Source organism: Amia ocellicauda, chromosome 23, assembly GCF_036373705.1.
Source record: "Amia ocellicauda isolate fAmiCal2 chromosome 23, fAmiCal2.hap1, whole genome shotgun sequence".
Lineage (NCBI taxonomy): Eukaryota > Metazoa > Chordata > Actinopteri > Amiiformes > Amiidae > Amia > Amia ocellicauda.
Window position 1 is genome coordinate 17591239 of NC_089872.1, and position 23755 is coordinate 17614993.

Consider the following 23755-nt stretch of genomic DNA (forward strand, 5'->3'; position numbering starts at 1 on the left):
TACACTTATGTATGCACTTGATATATGCTTCAAATCACATTTTCTCTTCTGAAACCCAAGGTAGGTCAGAAGCTTTGAGCAATAAACCATTTATTCTGTAGAAAAGGGATATTCTTAACACCACTGGCTAAATACAGGATTGTTGGGTTTTTAAATCTAAGTACTCCTCAGTAAAGAAAGTTTAATTTGTTTTAGTCGTTGCAGGAATTCTCCTTTTGTTGAGGACACCAAGACTTTCAAAGAGGTTGGATTGCATTTATTTCAAGGTTAACACTGTCTTTTATGGGCATGTTGTACAGGTTTTACTTTTTACAATGGAATGTATTTTTTGCTTTTTGAACCCACTGAAGGATCTAGCAGTCAAGAACGAACAAAGGTGAAGAAACCAAAAAAACATAATACTTGGGGAAATAAACTCAATTTGTGGGCTTTCATAGTATTAACAACATTTAAAAAAAAACAATCTCTTAATTCTAGAACATGAATAATTTACTAGAAACGGAAGTGTTTGTACAGCAGTGCATCAAGTTACAAAAGGTGTGCGCTTTCAAAAAGGTTTTAGGAAGAACTGTAGGTATGTACACTTGTATCAAAACTGTACACCTGCTTAAGTATACACAATCTCTGACTGGGTTCTGAAAAAACATATTCCCCCTTCCTTTCCTCCCCATTTCAATTACTAGACTGTACCTCTATGCAGTTTTTAGTACCTCAAAGATACATTATTCAAGTGGTGGTGTTTTTTTTTGGAAGATGTTCCTCTTTTTTTCTTTTTCTTTACCAAGCCCCAGAAAGGAATATTCCAGTTCCTTCTTCTGAAATACTATGATATTCAATGTAGATCTGCCATCACTGCCCTTTTTCCCCGGCTGTGGAGGGAGAAATGGGGGGCAGCAAAGAAAACACGCATGGTCCGGGCAGGGTGTCCGCAGCTGCTGTTATTAAGGATCACACTGCCTTGCACTCAGCAAACCAGTTGCCTTATTTCACAGTGTTCAGTACCTTAATATAATACCGGCGGTCTTAGAAGACGAACTGATGATTGATCCCGCACAAAAAAAAATATTGGTTCAAATTTGATATAGATGCAGATACAGAAAAAATAAAAATACATACACTGCGATGGCAGAAACATGTTTTTTGTGTATAAAACCTCCCCCCCATCCTGAGAAATCAGATTTGCAACATATAGTGCAACAGAATGAAATTCACCCATCAATCCAGACGTACATAAAGCCATGGTCTGTGCAAGGGGAACTACACCGATAGGGCATGAGGTTGGGGGTGATTGTCGGTGGCTCTGCGGGAACGGTCAGCAGTCTGCGGGGGTCCCGGGCCTAGGCCGTGAGAGTGGCTGGGGCGATCTTGCGCAGCAGCTTGTTGAGAGCGGCAATCTTCTCCTCGAGAGCGAAGTTCTTCTTCTCCACGCTCTTCTGCCGCTGCTCCGTCACCTGCAGGGCCTTCATCAGCTGCGAGTTCTCCACGTACAGGTCCTTCAGCAGCACGTCCGACTTGGCATTCTTGGACAGCTACGAGAGAGGAGAGGCAGGCAGAGGTCAGAGACACAGCACGGACCTTGGCTCGGCACGCAGGGCATCCCGCGACGCTAGGATTCACTCACCTGCTCCTTCAGCTGGTCCACCTTCTCCTGGAGCATCACCCGGAGGTTCCTGAGTTTGGCCTCGACGTCTTCCATCTTCTCCTCCATCCGTTTCAGCACGTTCTCATACTGCTCCTGAAACACGCAAGACAAGAGTGTGAGAGCAAAAAAAAAAAAAAAATCACAGAAAAAAAGAATACTAAAGTAAAGACTGCTAGAAAAAGAGGGGAACAGGAACCAGCTCGGACTGGATTGGAATCGGAAGATGTAGGTCTCAGTCATGAATTTCAACTCATTGGACACCGGCCATGCCAGCCCGGTTTACACCAGTGGAGGTGGACACGTTTGTGCCGATGTTCCTACTGAGGCCTGTGCCAGCGCTGAAGCAGAAACGAGGCGTCTGGTACCTGCTGCAGAGACATCTGCATGCCAGCCTGTTGCGCCTGCGCCTGGAGCTGTTCCTGCAGCTCCTGCCCCCGGTGCCGCTCCTCCACCAGCTGCCCCTGCAGCGACTGCGCCTGCTCCCTGGGGAGTGCCGCGTCCGCCCGCTCCCGAAGCTGTTCCAGCTCCCTCGCATGCCGTGACTGCGCCAGCGTGAGGGAGGTGCGGGCCTCTAGGAGCTGTGAACACACGCATAAAAGAGAGTTTGGTTTCTCTCGCTTAAAGGAAGTGCAAGAAATTAAAGGTAAATATTCCACAAAAGGAGTACCTGGTCCCGGGAGTCCTGCAGGTCGGACTCAAGCTGCACCTGTCTGCTCCTTAGCGCCTGGCACTCCTGGGTCACGTGCCTCAGCTCGGCCTCTCGACTCTGCATCGCCTCCACCTGGAACAAGCACCCCACGCCATGTGTCCAGACAGCAGCATCTCACCCCCACATACACAATGAACAGTTGTTCCCATAGACCACGCACTGGTTAAAACTGGAGTTTAAATGGGTCTGTATTATCTATTAGAACATAAGAAGATAAGAAAGTTTACAAACGAGAGGAGGCCATTCGACCCATCGTGCTCGTTTGGTGTCCATTAATAACTAAGTGATCAAGGATCCTATCCAGTCTGTTTTTGAATGTCCCCAAATTGTCTCTTCAGCCACATGGCTGGGGAGTTTTTTCAGATTGTGACGCCTCTCTGTGTGAAGAAGTGTCTCCTGTTTTCTGTCTTGAATGCCTTGAAGCCCAATTTCCATTTGTGTCCCCGGGTGCGCATGTCCCTGCTGATCTGGAAAAGCTCCGTTTGATGTGGTCAATGACTTTCATGATTTTGAGGACTTGAATCAAGTCCCCACGTAGTCTCCTCTGTTCCAGGGTGAAAAGGTTCAGGTCCTCAGTCTCTCAGTAGGACATTCCCTTCAGACCTGGAATAAGTCTGGTTGCTCTGCTCTGAACTGCCTCTAGAGCAGCGATATCTTTCTTGAAGTGTGGAGCCCAGAACTGCACACAGTATCCAGATGAGCTCTAACTAGTGCATTGGACAGTCTGAACATCACTGCCCTTGTTCTCAATTCTACACTTTTGACAATATACCCTAGCATCCTGTTTGCCTTTTTTTTTATTGCTTCCCCGCATTGTATAAGAACAATGTGTTTTTACCTTCCTCTGGAGATCCTGGCTCTGGGAACGCAGGGTCTGGCTCTCCGTCCTGAGAGATAGCACCTCCTGCTGCTCCTGCTGCCGCCGTGCAACTATCAGCTGCTCCTTCTCGTGCTGCAGCCGCGCAGCGCTGGCCTCCAGCTCCTGGATCTGCCAGGGAACAGAAGAGGGTCAAAAAACCTTGACTACGCTACACAATTTGTTCTTGTGTATATTTTTTGTCCAGTCCAGTCAACACAGGCAGCAATGAACCTGTTATTAACCATGACCTATTGGCATTTTTTGGTTTTAGCTGGCTAAGATATGAGAATATACCTTTTCCATAGACTCCTCCAACCTCTTCTGATTGGCTGCTGCCTCCTCAGTGAGAAGGCCCCGGTCCCGATTGGCTGCCAGGAGCTGTGAGTGCAGCTGGTCGACCTGATTGCTGAGGGCCTGCAGGGAGGCCTGTAACTCTTCTATCTAAGGAAGCAGGGGCACAAAACACCATGCAGTCAGGGTCAGTTTCCATCATATTACTTTATATAGTCTGGAAGAAGCTTTGGAACAGGGGCTCTGGATCTCTGTAGTGTGCGTAGGATGCGTCTTACCTTCTGGTTCCTCTCCTCGGCCTCCTTCTCCAGCCTGTCCTTGTCTTGCCCCAGCCACTGGTGTTTCAGGGCCAGGCTAGTCAGCTCAGACTCCACCGCCTTCAGGTGCTGGAGCTATGGCACATTCGAACAGCAGAAGCAAGAGTTAAAAAGTGCTCTCACCACTCACACTCGCACTCACACCATCCAGTTTATCTTCTACCTGCTCCTTGGCGAGGTGCAGCTCCTGGTCCTTCAGCTCTCGCTCTCTTTGCCAGCTGGCCTCCTGCTGGAGCTGCTCTCGCTGCAGCCTGGCCGAGGCCTCCTGCAGCTGCCTGGTAAGTGCGGCCTCCTCTCCCTTCTGAAGCGAGACCTCGGCCAGCCTCTCGTTCAGCAGCTGGATGGCGCCCTGATCAGCCTTGATGTGGCTGTTCAGCTCGGCGTTCTCGCTGCTCAGCTGCAGGTTCCTGTTGCTCATCTCCAGTACCTCGGCCCTGTACCTGGCGTTCTGCAAAAAACACGTACAGTCGTAAACACTCCCACAATCCCTTCGAAGGACCCACTACTGTATTGATCATACAACAGACAGACGGCGAATCTGCTTTTATTTACTGCTTGATTAATAACCATGAAGGCACATTATACTTCAAGATCAAACTGGTGCGTCTAATTACTACATCAATATGAAAGATCAGTGAACAATTGTTCCCGTTTTCATTTCTTGATATCAAAAAATGAGATGAATTCCCATTGCAGGGTTATGCATGATGCCGGACAATACAATACATCTCCTCTTACCTCTTTGTAGACGAGCTCTACGTCACTCTGTTTCTTCTCCATTTCACTCATCACCTGTTCCAGTTCTTTTCTGCATAAAAAAAACCCACCAACAACAAACAAGCTTTGAGAAGTTGTAAGAAATATTAAATGACAAATACAATAAACTCTTGGAAGGGATTAGAGTTCCCCTGGCAACATTAAGCATCTCACAAGACTCAGATTTCAGCTCACAGTGAACAGCTTTTTGGAGCAAATGTCAGAACACAGCAATCTCAAATAGTAATCGTGAGATCTGCAGGCACTCAGACCTTTCTAGCGCACCACATGAAGATAGGGAGAGACATCCTCCTTGAAATAAAGCAATCTAGGTTAATAACACTAGATGTGTTTATAGATCTGATGTATTTATTTTAAAACAGAAATGTAACTGATGCCACAAAGAACTGGCTGCACAAGAGTGAGAAAATCAAAACCAGTTTCTCGTTCCCCTTCTATTTACACTCACCTAAAGGATTATTAGGAACACCATACTAATACTGTGTTTGACCCCCTTTCGCCTTCAGAACTGCCTTAATTCTACGTGGCATTGATTCAACAAGGTGCTGAAAGCATTCTTTAGAAATGTTGGCCCATATTGATAGGATAGCATCTTGCAGTTGATGGAGATTTGTGGGATGCATATCCAGGGCACGAAGCTCCCGTTCCACCACATCCCAAAGATGCTCTATTGGGTTGAGATCTGGTGACTGTGGGGGCCAGTTTAGTACAGTGAACTCATTGTCATGTTCAAGAAACCAATTTGAAATGATTCGACCTTTGTGACATGGTGCATTATCCTGCTGGAAGTAGCCATCAGAGGATGGGTACATGGTGGTCAAAAAGGGATGGACATGGTCAGAAACAATGCTCAGGTAGGCCGTGGCATTTAAACGATGCCCAATTGGCACTAAGGGGCCTAAAGTGTGCCAAGAAAACATCCCCCACACCATTACACCACCACCACCAGCCTGCACAGTGGTAACAAGGCATGATGGATCCATGTTCTCATTCTGTTTACGCCAAATTCTGACTCTACCGTCTGAATGTCTCAACAGAAATCGAGACTCATCAGACCAGGCAACATTTTTCCAGTCTTCAACTGTCCAATTTTGGTGAGCTTGTGCAAATTGTAGCCTCTTTTTCCTATTTGTAGTGGAGATGAGTGGTACCCAGTGGGGTCTTCTGCTGTTGTAGCCCATCCGCCTCAAGGTTGTACGTGTTGTGATTCACAAATGCTTTGCTGCATACCTCGGTTGTAACGAGTGGTTATTTCAGTCAAAGTTGCTCTTCTATCAGCTTGAATCAGTCGGCCCATTCTCCTCTGACCTCTAGCATCAACAAGGCATTTTCGCCCACAGGACTGCCGCATACTGGGTGTTTTTCCCTTTTCACACCATTCTTTGTAAACCCTAGAAATGGTTGTGCGTGAAAATCCCAGTAACTGAGCAGATTGTGAAATACTCAGACCGGCCCGTCTGGCACCAACAACCATGCCACGCTCAAAACTGCTTAAATCACCTTTCTTTCCCATTCAGACATTCAGTTTGGAGTTCAGGAGATTGTCTTGACCAGGACCACACCCCTAAATGCATTGAAGCAACTGCCATGTGATTGGTTGGTTGGATAATTGCATTAATGAGAAATTGAACAGGTGTTCCTAATAATCCTTTAGGTGAGTGTATTTACACACTTCCAGAACTTGAACGGAATACTCTGCCTCTCTCAGCCGTCGGTTCTTTCATTAGGAGAGGAAAGGTCTGTATTGATTGTGCCCATTTGCACTGAATGGACGGATTTAATTAAGACAGTAAAACACAAGCAGTGTGCAGAACAACTTCACTTACGTTTTTCTGTTGAGATCAACGTTGAGTTTCTGAACATGTTCCTGGAGTGCAGACAGCTGGTCTTTGAGTGCACTGTTCTCACTATTGACCTTGTCGAGTTCAGCCCTGGAGAACAGAACATTACAGTTATGCAAGGAGTGCACAGAACCCACAGTAACTCAATGGATATTTTCCATTCCAATATAAAATAGACTATATCTATTCTGAAGCTAAATGTTGTGAAAATAACCAAATTTTGAACCAGGCCATCAAAAACATCCATGCTGTGGTCTGCAAATTAGATTTCCAGAACACTAGAAGTATGTACCATTAATTTGTCTTGGATTGGATGAAGACATATGGCAAAAAGGACAATCTCAGAAGATCTCACAATGCAGACTGCTTGGCGATACATACATCTAGCGATTGTCACTCACACAATCAATTTTATGAGCATGCATCTCTGGAAGGAAAAGATTGTTTTGTTAGTACAACGCAATCGAAGGTTAATACGCTTCCCTCGGCTCTTGCTGGGACTCTTTCACACGTCATCCAAAAGTGCATGGTAGTAAAGTAGAGGTTAATGGTCCTCAATGCATCTCTGTTAGTGGCGTAACATTCGGTACTGCAGAGGAAAGGAAGGCGGGAAAATAAATCACATACCGTCAGTCACAATTAGTGATTAATGTTGCTCAAGGATGCCATTCAGTGATTTGATCTGTGTGGATTAGCCTTCCTTATCTACAAGCCTTCACAAACCTGTGTGCCATGCCACCATCCATGACCGTCTCCAGATCGGTTACCAGCTTCTCCATCTGCAACAGCTGCTCTTTCATTTTTTCCTTCTCCCTTTCGAAGTCCTGTCTGGCCTGCTGTAACTGGCACTGCGCCTCGAACTCCATCTGCTGTAACCTCTTGGCCAAGTCATCGTCTCTGCCCTGGGACTCCAGTCGTACCTGTAGCTCAAGGATCAGGCTGTCCCTCTGCTTTAACTGTGACTCTAAGCCGTCTATGGTCTCTCTGAGCTCTGACAGTTCTCCATCTTTCTCCACCACCTGCGAGGACAGACTGTTTGAAACGACAGCTAAATGCGTTTGGTCTTCCAGGAGCCACCTCTTGTCTTCCATCTCAGACTCCAGTTTCGCCTGGATCGAGAGCAAGCTGGCTCCTTCCTGCTCTAGTTCATCTTGAAGGTCTTGTTCCTTCCTTTTCAAACCATCCACATCTAGAAGCTGGGCTTGCAGTGGCTCACGTGCAATACTTTGCCTGTTCAGTCCCTCCACCAGTCTTCCTTTGTCTTCTGCCTCAGACTTTAAATCGTCAGACTGGAGGAGCAATTCCCCTTTGCCGTGTCGTCTCCGTCTTCTCAGAACTCTCAGCTCATCTTCCTGGGCAGAAGTATAGCCCTCCAGAACGGTCTCTTTCTCCTTCAGTTCTGACTCCAGTTTGACCTGTACATAGATCAGCTTGTCTTCCTGCTGCGTCTGCAACTCGTCCACTGTTTTTGTCACCCTCTCCAGTTCCTCCTCTCTGGTCCTGAGGTCAGCAGTGAGCCGCTGAACAAGCGCTGCCTGGGCCTCCAGCGACTTGGTGCAGTTCTCCAGGAGGGTTTCCTTCTTCTTCAGCTCAGCCACGTGTGTTTTCAGCTCCTGGATCTCACTGTGCAACAGCTTTACTTGCTCCAGGTGTCGATCCTCCAGCCGTTTCTTCTCCAGAGCAAAGCTGTTGCAGATCCTGGCTTGCTCTTCACTCATCAGTTCCTCAGTTCTCAGCCTGTCCTTCCTGCTTTCCAGATGGAGGTCCTGCTCCCTAGCTCTCCACATACGCTGGTCTTGCTCGTACTGCTGCCGAAGGCTCTGGAGGCAACTCTTCTCGCAGTACAGCTGATGCGACAGTGTCCTCTGGGTTTCCGCGTGCTGAGATTTAATTTGGGACAACCTTTGCTCTACCTCATCGACTGCTTCTTTCCTGGAGATAAACACTGATGTCTTAAATACAGACTATTATTAGACAAGGGATTAGAAAAAGCCTTGCCCACTTGCCTGCACATTATAAACTTGAAGATTAGACTTTAGATTTCAGTCTCAGTGAGCTTGTTTTGGTGTACAGACACGTGTTTCTGGCAGGAACTTGTTGAACGATAATCAATCTGTTTACTTCATTACTATTGTAGGTTATCTCATCTGATTTGTGTTCCATGGCACACCAGATGCCACGGCCCACTAGAAAAAAAACAGACTTCAAGATCTTCAGCTATAAAACTCAAGCCAACCAATTTCCAGAAAATGCTTCTCCTAAATTCAGATTACTGTTCATTACATATTATTACGTATTCAATTTTAAATAAAATGCCAAAGTGGTTAAACTAGGACAACTCACCTGATCTGCTGTACTTCCAGCTCCCTCTGGCTGGTGAGCTCCTCCTCCAGCTGGTCCTTCTCTGCGCTGAGTCTCTGCACCAGATTGGAGATCTCCTTGGCATAGTTCTGCTCCAGCTCGGCCCTCTCTCTCAGCAGCCTCTTCTCCTGCTCCGGGCCCAAGGAGGCGTTTTGCAGCTGGGCCTTGAGAGCCGCCACGGCTGCCTGCAGCCGCTCGCACCTCTCCTCTAGCTGGCCCTTCTGCTCCTCAAGCTCGCTGATCTCCAGTTTGAAGCCCTCCCCAATGTCCTTGCGCTCCACCTCCATGTTCCTCTTCATCAGTTCGATATTCCTCTCATAGAAATTGACCTTAGAGAACACACGGAGACCTCAGGGGACTGTTGGAGCCCAGCACTGCTCTACACTTGTCTTTGTGTTAATTAGTGATTCTACAGTCTCTCTTACCTTTGTTTCCAGCTGGATCTTCAGATCCTGGACCTCCTGCTGATGGTTATCTTTCAGCTGCTGCATTGCCAGCTCAGTTTCGATGCTCATGTCAGGTGGATCATTTTGGAGAGAACCCAAACCTGCGAGATGAAGAAACCAGAAATTGTGACTTCAGTTAGGCCATAAAAGGTTATGATCAGGATGTTTCTTAATCTACAAGAGATGAGCAGTTTCACCTCACCATTTCTGTCAGCTATGTGTAGTTTTCTTCTGACACGAGGATATTCATCAGTCCTGGGGATGTCTTGATCATCTGACCAGGAAAACACAAAAAAAAAAAAAAAAAACATCACTGGAGAGTCACTACAGCATAGTCTTGTAATGCTGTAGTGCATCATACGTTGCGTTTAATTAAATAAGACCTTGGACAACCTACCGGAGTCAGAGTCAGCGGGCAGTGGGCGGACGCCAGTCCTGCTCTGCCCGGCCCTGCTGTCCTGTGTCTGATGCGACTTCCTGTCGGGCCGTGAGCCTCGCAGCATCTCCAGCTCGGTGTTCAGCTCGTCGTTCCTGTCACGCAGTTCCTGCAACAGAGCACAGGCTAGGAGGAGCACCGGACCGCAGTACCAGAGGAGAACCGCATGGGTTTAACTCTGGATGACAATATGTAACAAAGCTAATACAGTACTGTGCAAAAGTTTTAGGCAGGTATGAAAAAATGCTGTAAAGTAAGAATGCTTTCAAAAATAGACATGTTAATAGATCATATTTATCAATTAACAAAATGCAATGTTAATGAACAGAAGAAAAATCTACATCAAATCCATATTTGGTGTGACCAACCTTTGCCTTCAAAACAGCATAAATTCTTCTAGGTACCCTTGCACAAAGTCAGGGATTTTGTAGGCATATAGTCAGGTGTCTGATTAAACAATTATACCAAACAGGTGCTAATGATCATCAATTCAATATGTTGGTTGAAACACAATCATTAACTGAAACAGAAACAGCTGTGTAGGAGGAATACAACTGGGTGAGGAACAGCCAAACTCAGCTAACAAGGTGAGGTTGCTGAAGATCGTTTACTGTCAAAAGTCATACACCATGGCAAGACTAAGCACAGCAACAAGACACAAGGTAGTTCTACTGCATCAGCAAGGTCTCTCCCAGGCCATAATTTCAAGGCAGACAGGGGTTTCACAAGCTCTTTTGAAGAAGCACAAAGAAACGGGCAGCGTTGAGGACCGTAGCCGCAGTGGTCGGCCAAGGAAAGTTACTGCAGCAGATGAAAGACACATCATGCTTACTTCCCTTCGCAATCAGAAGATGTCCAGCAGTGCCATCAGCTCAGAATTGGCAGAAAACAGTGGCACCCTGGTACATCCATCTACTGTCTGGAAAAGTCTGGTCAGAAGTGGCCTTCATGGAAGACTTGCAGTCAAGAAGCCATACCTCCGACATGGCAACAAGGCCAAGTGACTCAACTATGCACGAAAACACAGGAACTGGGGTGCAGAAAAATGGCAGCAGGTTCTCTGGACTGACGAGTCAAAATTTGAAATGTCTGGCTGTAGCAGAAGGCAGTTTGTTCGCCGAAGGGCTCGAGAGCGGTACACAAATGAGTGTCTGCAGGCAACAGTGAAGCATGGTGGAGGGCTGCATTTCTGCAAATGGAGTTGGGGATTTGGTCAGAATTAATGGTCTCCTCAATGCTGAGAAGTACAGGCAGATACTTATCCATCATGCAATACCATTAGGGAGGCATCTGATTGGCCCCAGCATGACAACGACCCCAAACATACAGCAAACATCATTAAGAACTATCTTCCGCGTAAAGAAGAACAAGGAGTCCTGGAAGTGATGGTATGGCCCCCACAGAGCCCTGATCTCAACATCATCGAGTCTGTCTGGGATTGCATGAAGAGAGAGAAGCAACTGAGGCTGCCTAAATCTCCAAGATGTTTGGGCCAACCTACCTGCTGAGTTCCTTCAAAGATTTTTCTTCTGTTCACTCACTTTGCATTTAGTTAATTGATAACTATAATCTATGAATGTCTATTTTTGAAAGCATTCTTACTTTACAGCATTTTCTCACACCTGCCTAAACATTTACACATTCCTTTCACATGATTAGTTTTTATTGCATTCAAAGAGGCCAAGTGACATGAAAAAAGCATATACAGTCACAGACTTTCCAACATCTAAATAAAGAACAGCACATGATCAACCAAACAGCCGACACCAGGAAATTAAACTGCTCACCTTCACCTTCTAGATTCCACGGTTAAGGAAGCATTAGAATAAAAGAGACAGGTGTAAGGCAGCTTAAATGTTTCCCAGGTGAGTGTGGATGGATGATGACGTTATGGTTGATATATAGACAAAGAAAGCTCATGTGGTAGCGAGGCACAGTTAGGTTTGGGTGCTGTTTAGTATTTCAGATCATGCAACGCTCACAGAAGACAGGAAAGCGGGACACAGTGCCCTGAGCAGGGGAAGAGTTACAGAGGGACACAGTGCCGTGAGAAGGGGAGGAGTTACAGAGGGACACACGCTGTTCAGGCCAGCGCACTGTATCATCGACCCCACCAGCAGTGAGCACGCAGGGCTCCTGGCACCTTGTGAACACACTCACCCTGCACTGCAGCTCGTACTCCTTGATTATCTGGGAGAAGCGCTCCTCCTCGCTAAGCAGACCAGTGCCGAGTGAGTCGAAGCTGCCAAACTGTCAATCAAAGAGAAACGTACTCCAGCAGGACACCTAGCCTTGTGTCTACAACCTTCACATGTGCAGTGATACAGAATCATTTTAATTTTATTACTATTGCTTCAAGCATTTTCTGTCTGGTGTTTGTGTTGTTTCAAAAGCTTGGCATCAGAAACCCACACTGATTAATTCTATGATCATATTTTACAAGACAGGATAAAATATATGAAATGCACATGTGTATCCTCATAGAATTTAATAGGCATATGCATCTAAAGGAATAAAAACAGAGGGTTGCGTTTGTTTTTGGTCCTATTTCCCTAACCTTGTCGATCAGCAGGTGATCCAGGTCCCTCTGCAGTTTGGACACGGTTCTCTCGGACTCGGAGAGCTTCCTCCTCAGCTCACTCAGCTCCTTCTCCAGGTGGATGTTTTCCTGTTAGGCCAGGACAAAACAGACACACACACAAAAAAAATAGGTTCTTGGCTTAAGCCCGATTACCCAGTACACCATTAGCTTTTCTAATCGCCCTCAAAGAAAGAGAGGAAAATAAACATTCTGTATCCCTGCTGAAGGGATCAGCGTAGTGGTGGGCACCAGAGACAGCCGACACAAGCCATACCAGACGCTGCCAGGAGGGATTAGAGATTTACACTAAAGGCACCCACAGCACCATCACCGTCACCTTTTCTGCTTTTAAACTTTCACTTCCAGGAAGAACATAAGATGAAGAGTGCCTTGTAGCTGTGCCACCATCAGCTGACAAGGGGTGGGGCCTAAAAGCCTCACCTGGACTGTGGCGCTCACGTCCTCCCTCAGTCCGACACCCTGGGCCCGCACGCTCTCCAGCTCCTCCTCCAGACGGGTCCTGTGCTGGCCGGCCTGCTGCAGCAGCCTCTCGGTCTCGCCCTCCGCCTCGCTGCGCATGGCCGCCAGCTTGTCCCGGTACTCCTGCTCGATGTCCCTGTGGAACAGGGGGCATAACTAGGGGCTTCTCCTCCTGGACCATAACAGACACCCTACTTTATTTTTAGTGAGGAGACATTTCACAACAGCCCGACACAACGTTACAGTGGAACAAGTTGAGCAGGTGTCTCTCCCGCTCACTATGACGGCAATCGGCCGGGGTGTGGTGCTTTATCAATGCAGGGAGGCTGCTCCTCAGAAAAGCATGCAAGAAATGCTAGGTACGCTGCAGAAAAAAATAAAAAAACAGGTCTTACTTGATCTTGCTTTCATTCAGGGTCTCCATTGCCGCATGCCGGTCATCCACCTCCCTGGCCAGCTGGACGTTCCTCTTTTCAGCTCGCTCCAGGTCGGCCCGGAACTTGTCTCTCTCCTTACAGGCCTGCTCTGCCTGGACACTGCAGGACAGAGAGCGCACAGCTCAGACACACACTGATAAACCGCGCAGGGGCCTGGCTTACTGCACATGAGCAGCCACGTGTGATCTATCAGTGAGGATCTTTGATTTACTGATTTTTGTGATGGTTCAGCAGAATTCTTTAAGCTAAATCAAACAACAAAAAGCCAGTCCTTACTGCAGGAACTGGATTTCAGTTTTGTAGCTGACGAGGGCGGCCTGGTGGAGTCCATTCCCGCTGACCAGCAGCTCGTTGTCCAGCGCCAGTGTCAGCTCAGCCAGACTGAGCTTCTCGTCCAGAGGGAAGTCCAGCATCTAATCACAGAGAGAGAACATTACCTCCTTGTTCAGACACCTGCTCACGACAAACAATGGGCTTAAACAAACCTATGATAGTTTTCCTTCCCATAGTATGTCCATTTATCTTTTATAAGATGAAATACCTGGAACGGTTAAAAATGGAACGGTACCTGGAGGATGCCACCGCCGTTCCTGATGCCCTCGTCGCTCCAGATGGTGATCACCTGATCAGCGGTCACAAAGCCGGAGCCATCGTCGATGCAGGACAGCAGGCGGGGTCCCACGGTGGCTGAGAGGAGAGAGGGGGAAGCCGACCTGCCAGCACTGTCCTTGAAGGCCTGAGTGTCAAAGGTCATGCACTCCACCATTAAATGTCAGTACTCCAACCGGTGTTTTCAGTATTGTTGTTCTTTGACACCATAAACAAAGACTGCGATACTGAAGACTTGAGACTTACCGTCATAGTTTTTCTTTTATATATATCTACATGTGTTTAGGCTGGTATTAAAAGAGTAGACAAAGTAGACAATACACATCTAGTTGATACAGGATTGACATTTATCTTCATTTCCCAGCCTTACAAACACACTGGGGCTCCAGTCCTGGCCAGAATGACTCGACAATGTGTATTTAGCCCCCTGCTTTGTTAATCGTGGCCAGATTACAACTACCTGTCCCATTTCCTCAGGAGAGGGGTGTGAAACTGGCGAGTGAGTGCTGGTGTTTCAAACAGAAGAGAAGGAGGTGGAGGGCAGGGACTGACCTGACTGAGAGACCGCTGGGGCTGGGGCTTAATGGGGGTGGAGGAGGTGGGTGCGGAGGAGGGGTTGTGTCGGAAGAGCCCCCTCTGGAACTCCTTCAGGCCCACTCGGCCGTCCCGGTCCGTGTCCAGCTTGTGGAACAGCAGGTCCAGTTCCTGCAGAACAAAGACAGCGTCTGATCAGTGCTGCTTGGCATTCCAGCCAGGAAACCAAGCTCCTTCAGAGCCAGGAAGGGAACGGGCCACAGACCAGCTCGAATGACTCTGTAGTATGAAGGGTTGGCATGATCAGATGGTACACAACCCACAAGCATATCCATGTTTCTAAAGACTGAAAACACACACACATACAAGACACTTTATAATGTGACAGTCTACTACGACACGAGTCCTCATAGAACTTTTAAGAAAACGGTGACATCTATCGAACTGAGCGATATCACATTCAAGAGCCTAGTTTCAGGACGATTATACTGCACCTTGGTGCGGAGGTCCTGGAGGCCGATGTTTTCACACACGACGGACAGCTCCTGTCTGTTGAGGTAGCCACTGACGCCCACCCCCAGCTCCTCCCAGATCGCCAGCATCTGTCCATCCGTCACGTCCTGCTGTGGACTGTCCGTCTGTCTCGGGCTGCTCGACACATCCGGCTTCCACTTCTTCAGCTGGCCTGAGGACAGAGCCAGTTAGACGTGAGATCAATAATGATGAACAAAAATGAGAGGAGATTGTTTAATATCACGTTTAGAAAAATCACTGTTATATGCGTCCACTTAAAAAAGATCCACAGAGAAAACAATTCCACAGTTTTTATAGATGTATGGTCATACCTTCTGCCTCAAACATTTCGTGTGCAGTTTGTTTATTGCTCGGCGCTTCTTCATCGGACTTGAGGCTCTGAAAGACAAAGCACGATGGGAAACAACACAGGGTTATAGGTTTGCAGAGATCATCAGATAACGGTCTGGAGAACAAAATCAAATGTAGCAAAACTACCCACCCCTCCCACAAAGCGCAGTAAAGCCGTCATGTGTTCGTCGTTGTCTAGCGAACAGGACAGTTGAAGTGAAGCCATCGCTGACCCCAGTGACAGAGGCTACTCCTCCTCAGAGGCTGAACTGCTGCACAGTTCAGCGACAAAACAAAGAACGGCGCTTTAACGAAAGGGAATGCCTTACGGTTACGCGTGCAGTGTTTAAACTCTTTGTTGTCAAGTGTCATTACATTCGGGCCACTGAACAAAAATGGAACAGACTGCCCTCCAGTACTGAGGTATAGTCCTGTTTTCCTGCAACCTATAGATCCCTGTCTTTCACAGATCGCGGCCAATGAAGGACACTCAGATTCATAATTTCTCCTTCTGCACAGATAGCATATATCACACTTAAATTGATTTACTATAAACTGTAATTATGTACATTTTAAATTCAGCATTTATGCAGTGTATAGTTATGAAAGACTTCCCTCTAGTGGTGAAAAAGCATGTGCAACACTGAGTTATGTTCTTTTTTTCATACAATTGTAGCGTGGGTAGATATGACATGAATACACTGCCGTTTCTATCTGTAACTTTCCATAAAGTGCTTCTTCAGAAGGACACATTCCACCTCTACCCAGAACTCCTCCAGCAGTGTTTATTGTTTGGATCCAAATCAAAAACCTTGACTTCACCCAGCACAGACACAGCGTCTGCTCTCTAGGGCTCAGCAAATGAATATCGACAGCTTTAAGCAGCCAATTCTGCAAGACTATTGTGTAATTTATATTATTTAAACCTCTCGGTCTGTTAACACCTTACCAGCCCACCTGACATATTTCGAATGCTAACAAATGTAGGAATAGTGAACTTAAAAGCCACTCTTTCACATACCCACTGCTGTAGGAAGCTTTTGACTGCATTACTCCATGAAAATGTCAGCAGCAATATTATGCAATAATATAATCCCCAGCAAATACAAACTGTCGTGTCGCTCAGTGCTGGCTGTTAGCTGGAAAAGGCTTTTTATTGTCCAATGAAAACCTGTGTCATGCTGTGTCCCTGGGATTTGTCAGAACATAATGACATCTGTGCCATTGCACATCTTTAATCTCCTGACCAGGAATTCGGGAGAGCAGGCTTATATAATGCTTTAGATATCAAAATGGGAGAAAGCAGGAAAAAAAAACAAGGGTGAGCAAAGTCATCTCTGAAATGAGCAGCTTGCAATGCACAATGGAAACACAAAGCGGTCATAACGTTAAGCACCTTTCAGATTGCGCAGTGTGTACGAGGAAGGTATGATCTCAGCTTCCCAGCCCCACAACCCAGTCAAGGAGTGAACGATCTTTGCCATCTCCCCTCTCTGTTATCAGACACGGATTCCTATGCCCACTGAGAAAACATCTGTTGAAGTAAGTGGTCCATCTCCCCTCCCTTATCCACGTATGCCTGAAATGTGAAACAGTTGATTGTTTCACATTTCCAACAATAACACCCTGCACAACTGATGTGGAAGAAAGGCCAGATTCTACAACACAACACTTCCTTACTCCCAGTGTGTAGCAGTGAACAGACCGCGTCGGGGGTCGGGTGTTGTACACACAGACACACCCCCGTCTCACTCACAAGACCCAGGCCTGCAGGGCTCAGATGGCACCACCAAGATCCCGGATCCTGTCACAGCCTGGCAGCCAGGTGAATCACTTGAGGGGAGGAGATGGAACAACTGCCAGGGTTTCAAGATTAAACACTTAAGATGTATTACCACACCAGGAGCTGGCAACCAGCCTTTATACTTGTAGGATCTGGAATGAGGGGGGAAATTACTCAAGGCATTCACTGCCCTCCCTGCAAACCTGTGCCAGCTCAGAGAGCCCTTTGATCTGCGTCCAAGAGCAGCCAAGCAGCGGGGGTGGGGGCGGCTGTGCGTCGAGTCCCATTTACCTCCACACTCTCCAGCGACGTGGAGCGTCTCAGCTGCAACCGCCTGCCGGCCACAGGGAAGGGGTCGGCCTTGGCCGCCCTGAAGGGGAGGGTCTCTGCGCAGTCCGCAGTGATCTTCGTCTCCGAGTCGGGACCCTCAGGGCGAGACCTGCGCCCATAACGCTTCGCCCCCTTCACGAACTTGGGCTTCACCTCTTCCGGGACGACTGGGGAGACAAGTGGTGGCCTTGCATTAGTGAACACCACATATTTGGGTCCCATGCTTAAAAGCAGGAAGATATAAATTGTGTGTTGGGAAGTAAAATGAAAAAAGCAATGCAAGAAAAAACTCAAACCGAAATTAATGATTGAAAGCACTACCATGACACAACTTTATCCTTAATCCCTAAGTACAAGTAGTTGATATGTTGTTTTGTCTTGCTTTTAAAAAGATGGTAACCATAATAGCAGCTAAATCTGGCAGAAGTAGTGAAAACAGAAAGGTGAGAGGAGGAGAAGACGTATTAGCATATATAGTGTAGGTCTTTGGAACTCTACTGAAAAAAAAAATACAACCCTCTTCCAGAGAAGGAAAAAAACTGTTTGTTTATACTGAAACATTAGTCTCCTCACTGTGCTGGCAGCAGGATCCTGAATATGGTACATTTCCCCATTTAGGAAGGTCTGTGCTCACCAAAACGAGCCTGGCAGCATCACACTGTACATTTACACACACACATCACACAGGAACCAGAACGGTTTTCTGTGTCATCTTCCTCACGGTTACACATTTACCCACACCTCTGGAGGTCACTAGTCAATGACCCCTTGCTTGGTTAAACATTGAGGCTATTGTCTGGTGCAGTGCGTGTAAGTCTTTAAACGCAGAAGGTTCTTTCCCGGACAATCGTGAATCCCCAGATCACAGAACGAGTTTATGTAACTCTGGGCATAAAAGAGATGCAGCCCCATGTCAGATTTCAAAGGCAGCTCTCGCAGTCACTCCTATTATGTACCGACCGCTACACAGGAGATATTTCTGAAAAGTCAGCCAACAACTCTGGTAGTGGAAGGTTTTAGACGTGGAAACCGTTAATAAGATCACTCAAATACCAGGGACTTAAACCCCTCCATATGGAGGTTGGCGGAGAAAAAAAACAACCTTTAAATAAGTCTTGCAACTTAGTTATTCTTACTTTAGATAATAGGACCATTATTTGTTCTCTTTTTCTGCTACTTCTAATAATCAGTTACATTATTTCTCTACCTTCAGATGAATGCACTTCTTATAATCCTTTATCCTATAGAAATATAAGGGGATTACTTCAGTACGGCTTGCTGCCATGAACCAAATTCCACTGGGCTTAAATTCACCTCCTATAACCTCCACTTGAAATGCTCGATGTATACATTTCTTGAGAAGCATCTGTATGCAGAACAATGGCTGGCAATGTTAACAAGACGCAGCACATTGATTTTAGTTTGAGAAACCATACAAACACGCAGGCCAACATTGTGTAATACATAGATCTTTTCCTTCAAGATTAAAAGAAACAGAAAAGGAATACAAAGACTCCACACGTTCACAGACTATACACAAAGGTGACCTCAGTTGTCCACCCCAGTGTGTTGCGTTTTAACGTGGGGCTCTGCCTACCTGGCTCCAGGTAGCTGCTCTCATCCTCAGAGGTGCTGAGCTCCAGGGAGTGGGACAGCACGGCCACGAAACCTTCCTTAAACTCCTCAAAGTTCACCTGCAGGAGACACGACCACAGCACCCCACCACGTCAGTGACAGCTTACCTCAGTCCAGTTTTTTATTAACATTACTACTACTACTACTACTACTACTACTACTACTACTGAGAAACTACAGCACTGAGAGGAACTGACAGAACCCCTGAAGTCAGGACAAAGTGGACTGAAGTGGACAGCAATCCCCTTTGCATAAATCGCGTTGGATTGGGGGGCTGCACGGCAGGCGGGGGCACAGACACGTACCCTGGCATAGTGGTCCGGCCCCAGCAGCGTGTTCAGCAGCACGGGAAGGTGCGGCTCCAGGTGCAGTTTGCGGCACAGCTCCGCCAGCTCCTCCTTGTCCAGGTAGCCGGTGCCAGTGGTGTCGCAGCTGTCGAACACCTCCCTGAGCTGCGAGACATAGCGGGTCTGCTCGTCCTCATCCATCCCACGGCATGCTGCGGCAGTCCTGCGGGGACCGAGAGAGAGAGAGCAAGACGACAGTGAGCACAGTTCAGCACATCTCCCTCCGTCTCTGTGGCTTTCCCTGGCACTCCCTTAGAAAAACACACACGCAGCCCAGGGAACACAGGAGGCCCCGTGTATGCAAATACGAAGGGGCTGTCAACACAAAGGATGTGGCTAGACCAAATGATTAACCCCCGCTGCGTCTTAATCTTACCAACAGCACACTGTGTCTTTTTAAAGGGATTGTGCACACAGAGAAAATCTTTATATAAGATGCCTTCTTATAATAAAGTGAAAATAAAACCTGCTGAAATGTTTAACTGATGAAAGCCATCCGTTTTCATTTCTCCCAATAACACCAAGTCTGTTTGCAAACAGCAGCAATCGTGGTCTCCAGGAAAACCCTCATTACAAACAGTAAATAAATAAATAAAATCGGCCCATTTAATTCAACGCCCATGTTTGGCCACAATGACTGTCTCCCAATTAAATGCCACTGTCTGTGCAGAGACCCCAGCTCCCGTTATGCAACATGTGAGGTCCGCTTGTGGAGCACACAGTCCGGGCAGAGCTGGCAGCTTTCCCTGAGGAAGCAAACTCATAAACACTGGGCTTGGCACTTCACCCACCTAAAGCATTTCTCTATATTGATTCAGGGACACCCAGCTGCCATGTGATGATCTTTATAACTCTGTACTACAGAAGTACAGGCCATGATGTAGAATTCACGAGAGGTTTACTTACTGTGGTCTATTTTTACTCTGTTATGTGACATTTATTACGGTGCCCCTCTAAAGCCTGTGTCTACAAACAGTATTGATCCACTGAGGATTTGCTGTCAATAATGTTAACCAAACTACATACCCTACACATAAGAGATTGTATTCAATTGTTCTAAGAAAAAAAAACTCCTATTCTGCCAAAATATATCTAATATAAAAGTTACAAGACAAATGCTATACTGGCTATTAAGCAACACTGTGCCCACGCTTGTACAGATTCCAGGTTTGTAAAGCACAAACTTGTTACACAGCAGGTTGTAGCAATTCAAAGGCTGACAGGAGGATAAAAACATTTATGTTGTTCACAATTGCATTACTGTGACTCCAAATAATAAAGCAGATGAAGAAAATGTTAAATAGGCAAATACCACAGCAAATAGGTTCTCTTTTTATTCATTGTCATTCAAGTTTACCCAGTTCTAGGGCAAAGTAAATAGTTGAAGCAAATAAAACATAACTTTTCTGTAACTTAAATGAACTCACCGACACCCTGTATTTAAACAGAAACTGCAAATTATAAAGGGATGAAATCGGCAGGATTGTGTGCCAAGACTGTTTCCACATATCGAAAATGACTGGTTAATTCTGGTACAAGAACAATAGACTCCACTATATCAATACAAACCAAATTTTACAGACAGTAAACTCAAATTGCATGTAGAGACTTGCAGATTTTTTATTAGTAACGGTAATGTAACCTCATGAAATGCTTATGCTCCTGGGAAAACAAAGGATGGCCACACGAATTACATTTCCACCGAAATGCAAGAAAATAATAATCAAAATCCACAAAATAATATTTAGAAAGGTATTATTGGAATTATGTCCACTGATCATATATATGTGTAACAGCACTGTACTTATTCAAAAATGTAATGTAAAATGTTTTTAATCTGTGTATGTCAGTGCATGCAGTCAAGATTTAACAATGTTTATTTATTGAGGTGCATCACCTTATTCCTGACACCTCAGATCACAATGCTTTTCTAGATGTTTTACAGATGACAATTTACACAATTATAACACAAAATGGGTATTATGGTTTCTCACACCTTTGGATTCTTATTTATCAAATGTGATGTGAGCTTAAAAAGAACAATATTCATGCAGGAGTATGTATCCCTACATTTAGGATTTGAAAATGCCAGATAAAACTCTACAGCTGAGCGTGTGAAATTATGTAACCCCTATGCAACAATGTAAATAAATAATAACTGAAAAACGTGTAATTCTTGTTCTTAGCCTAAGAGCACGAGCTCATTCATATTTTATAGTATGCATTAAAAAAAAGACCACATCATGCATTTGAAAGCATGGTTATCACAGAGCTGACATGCATTACACAACTGCTGTGGATCTGAGTGGCAGAAATGTACCAGATAGTGACAGCTTGCATAGTCCAGGCTTAAACGAGGTCAAGGCAAGGAAGAGGATTAATTCCCTAAAACAAAGGGCTGTCCTAAGTGTCATCAAACTGTGCTTTTGTTATGGCGCAGGGCTTAATAAATACTGTTTTCACCCTTAGTCGTGATGACAACAGCATGCACTCTGAGGCTCGACTCGGGTACACATGCGTGGTCTGCTTCACCATGGGGACGAGGCACAATAACCCACACACAAACTTCCCACAGCCGAGGAGGAGGAGGAGAAGAAGAAGAAGAAGAAGAAGAGGTGCACATGCAATGTTTTCTAAAACCCATGCACACACCAGCTCCCCCCCACCCGTGAACAGACAAAAACCCTGACACGTACAGCGCGTTATTGCATCTCACGCTTCGCTCGTCCTGTAGCTACTCCTGCAGTCCAAGTCCACTTCACAGACGTCCCCGGCTGCACGCCTCTGCTCCCGCTGCTATCGGCGGGGTGTGATCGCGGTAGATCCGGAGTTTCCCTCCATGATTAAAACCGTCCCCATCCGTTAGCAGGCTGCGCTCATCCTCCCCGCCGGCGCTGGCACCTCTGCTCCGCCTGCGCCTCCGCCAGCCCGTAGGTACTGCGCCGGCATCGAAAGCGAGGCTGCCGCTCATCCCGACTGGAGCCGAGGGGAGACAGGGAGCTCGGCCGGCGGCGACAGCCCCTGCTGGTAAGGCGGCCGTCCTGACAGGGATACCAGATTGGGGTGGGGGGGTAAGGTCATGGGGGATTGTATTGAGAAGACATGATAAAATTGGGGGTGGGGGGGGTTCTGATTGAAATTGACCAGTTTGATGTTTTGTGTATGTAGGTTTTGAATACTGATGCCCACCCACCATTGACAAAATCCAGCACCCCCAACTCAGCAACACTAACAACCAGCTTGAGCAAATTGAGTAAAGTGGTCAACCAGCACTCATATGTATCTGGACTTGGCTCTTAGATAAGGTACTCAACGGAGGAGCTCAGATGGCGCACTTGTGGTGATGGAGCCCATGGGTGTCTTATCTGGAACGGGTGGACGCTTCTGTTAACATGCACTCTTCCACCCCCTGTTGGATGAATGTCCAATAAACTCTTTCTCTACCCAGATGGATCACCTTTTTCTGCCCCAGCATGCCCCATATCCTCGTGTAAACGCTTCAGTGCTGTTCTTTCAGTCGCTCTGGGAGGACAAACTGTTTTCTGCATCCAGTCTTTCTGTAGAGTAGTCCCATCTTCTACTGCTAGTTTGTCCCATTAATGAACAGTCTTCTGGTTTCTCTCCCTATGAGTTTCTTATCCTTTTCCTTAGGACTCCACCCCTCATCCTTCAATTTGCTGACAGATAGTACTAAAGCTTATGTCAGAAGCTGAATTTGTAATTTGCCCACTGTGTATCTTAAACTCTCAGTGTGAGAGAAATGCTGCTATGTCTGTAATTCTCAGCAGACCAGCACTATATCTGTTTGGCTTGGTAGCAGGCCTGGATTTACCATTTGCGTTAAGTGATTATTTTATGTTTTGTGGCATTTCTTTTATGAAACTGATGCTTCTCAATACGGTAACAAAGCGCTAAAAATGGCGATGGCCACGTGAGTTGAGTGATATTCCAGTTCAAATCTGTTAGAATATACAGTTGTAACTGAATTATAAGAAGAAGAAAGGGTGCAGATTTACTACAACAAAAGAAGAAAACTCATTTGCAGGTGTTATCTGGAGAGTTTAAAATATGTTGATGTTTAATATAGTATTCAAATGGAATAAACGGTTGTTGCTAATGTGCAGTTGTTCAAATGTGTAACCATGTGAAGACAGTAAACATTACTGTAAGAAAACAAACTAAAGTTCAAAGGCTCAGAATAAACTGGAAACCGGAAAGAGTCGACATTTAACAGTACCTACTTTCTTTTCTTATTTACTGTTGTCTGCTTGTATGTGAGGCCGGTAACACATACTCGTGTAGGCCTACCTGCACTTTTGTTCCTTAATTAACGAGGGTGTTCTACTGCTAACTCCCACCAGAGGCCACCGTAACCATGCTTTCTCTGTGAAACACAAAACAGCATGCCCAGACACTTTAATCAACCCACCAAGCAATCAATGAATGGGTTGTAGAATCGTTTTGTTATTTACTTAC

At 46.2% G+C, this 23755-nt stretch overlaps 1 protein-coding gene across 2 annotated transcripts; it reads right to left on the minus strand.

Annotated features, from left to right (window-relative positions):
* Positions 1-241: 241 nt before the first annotated feature.
* Positions 242-22228, minus strand: ninl (ninein-like). 2 transcript variants are annotated; one of them, XM_066697068.1, is made up of 28 exons: positions 21976-22228; positions 19238-19442; positions 18895-18991; positions 17259-17464; positions 15166-15232; positions 14815-15005; positions 14339-14491; positions 13746-13913; positions 13454-13590; positions 13136-13276; positions 12702-12876; positions 12237-12347; positions 11840-11929; positions 9641-9788; positions 9446-9517; positions 9223-9344; positions 8780-9126; positions 7160-8368; positions 6422-6526; positions 4557-4626; positions 3982-4266; positions 3780-3893; positions 3505-3651; positions 3190-3339; positions 2310-2423; positions 2008-2220; positions 1622-1735; positions 242-1529 (listed from the first exon to the last, which is right to left on the minus strand). In XM_066697068.1, the coding sequence occupies exons 2-28, from the start codon at positions 19418-19420 to the stop codon at positions 1338-1340; spliced, it is 5121 nt and encodes a 1706-aa protein (XP_066553165.1). In that variant the 5' UTR covers positions 19421-19442; positions 21976-22228; the 3' UTR covers positions 242-1337. The 2 variants fall into 2 exon arrangements, with proteins under 2 accessions (XP_066553165.1, XP_066553166.1); XM_066697069.1 differs by lacking the exon at positions 7160-8368 and having other exon boundaries at positions 21976-22225.
* Between the last annotated feature and the right edge of the window lie 1527 nt (positions 22229-23755).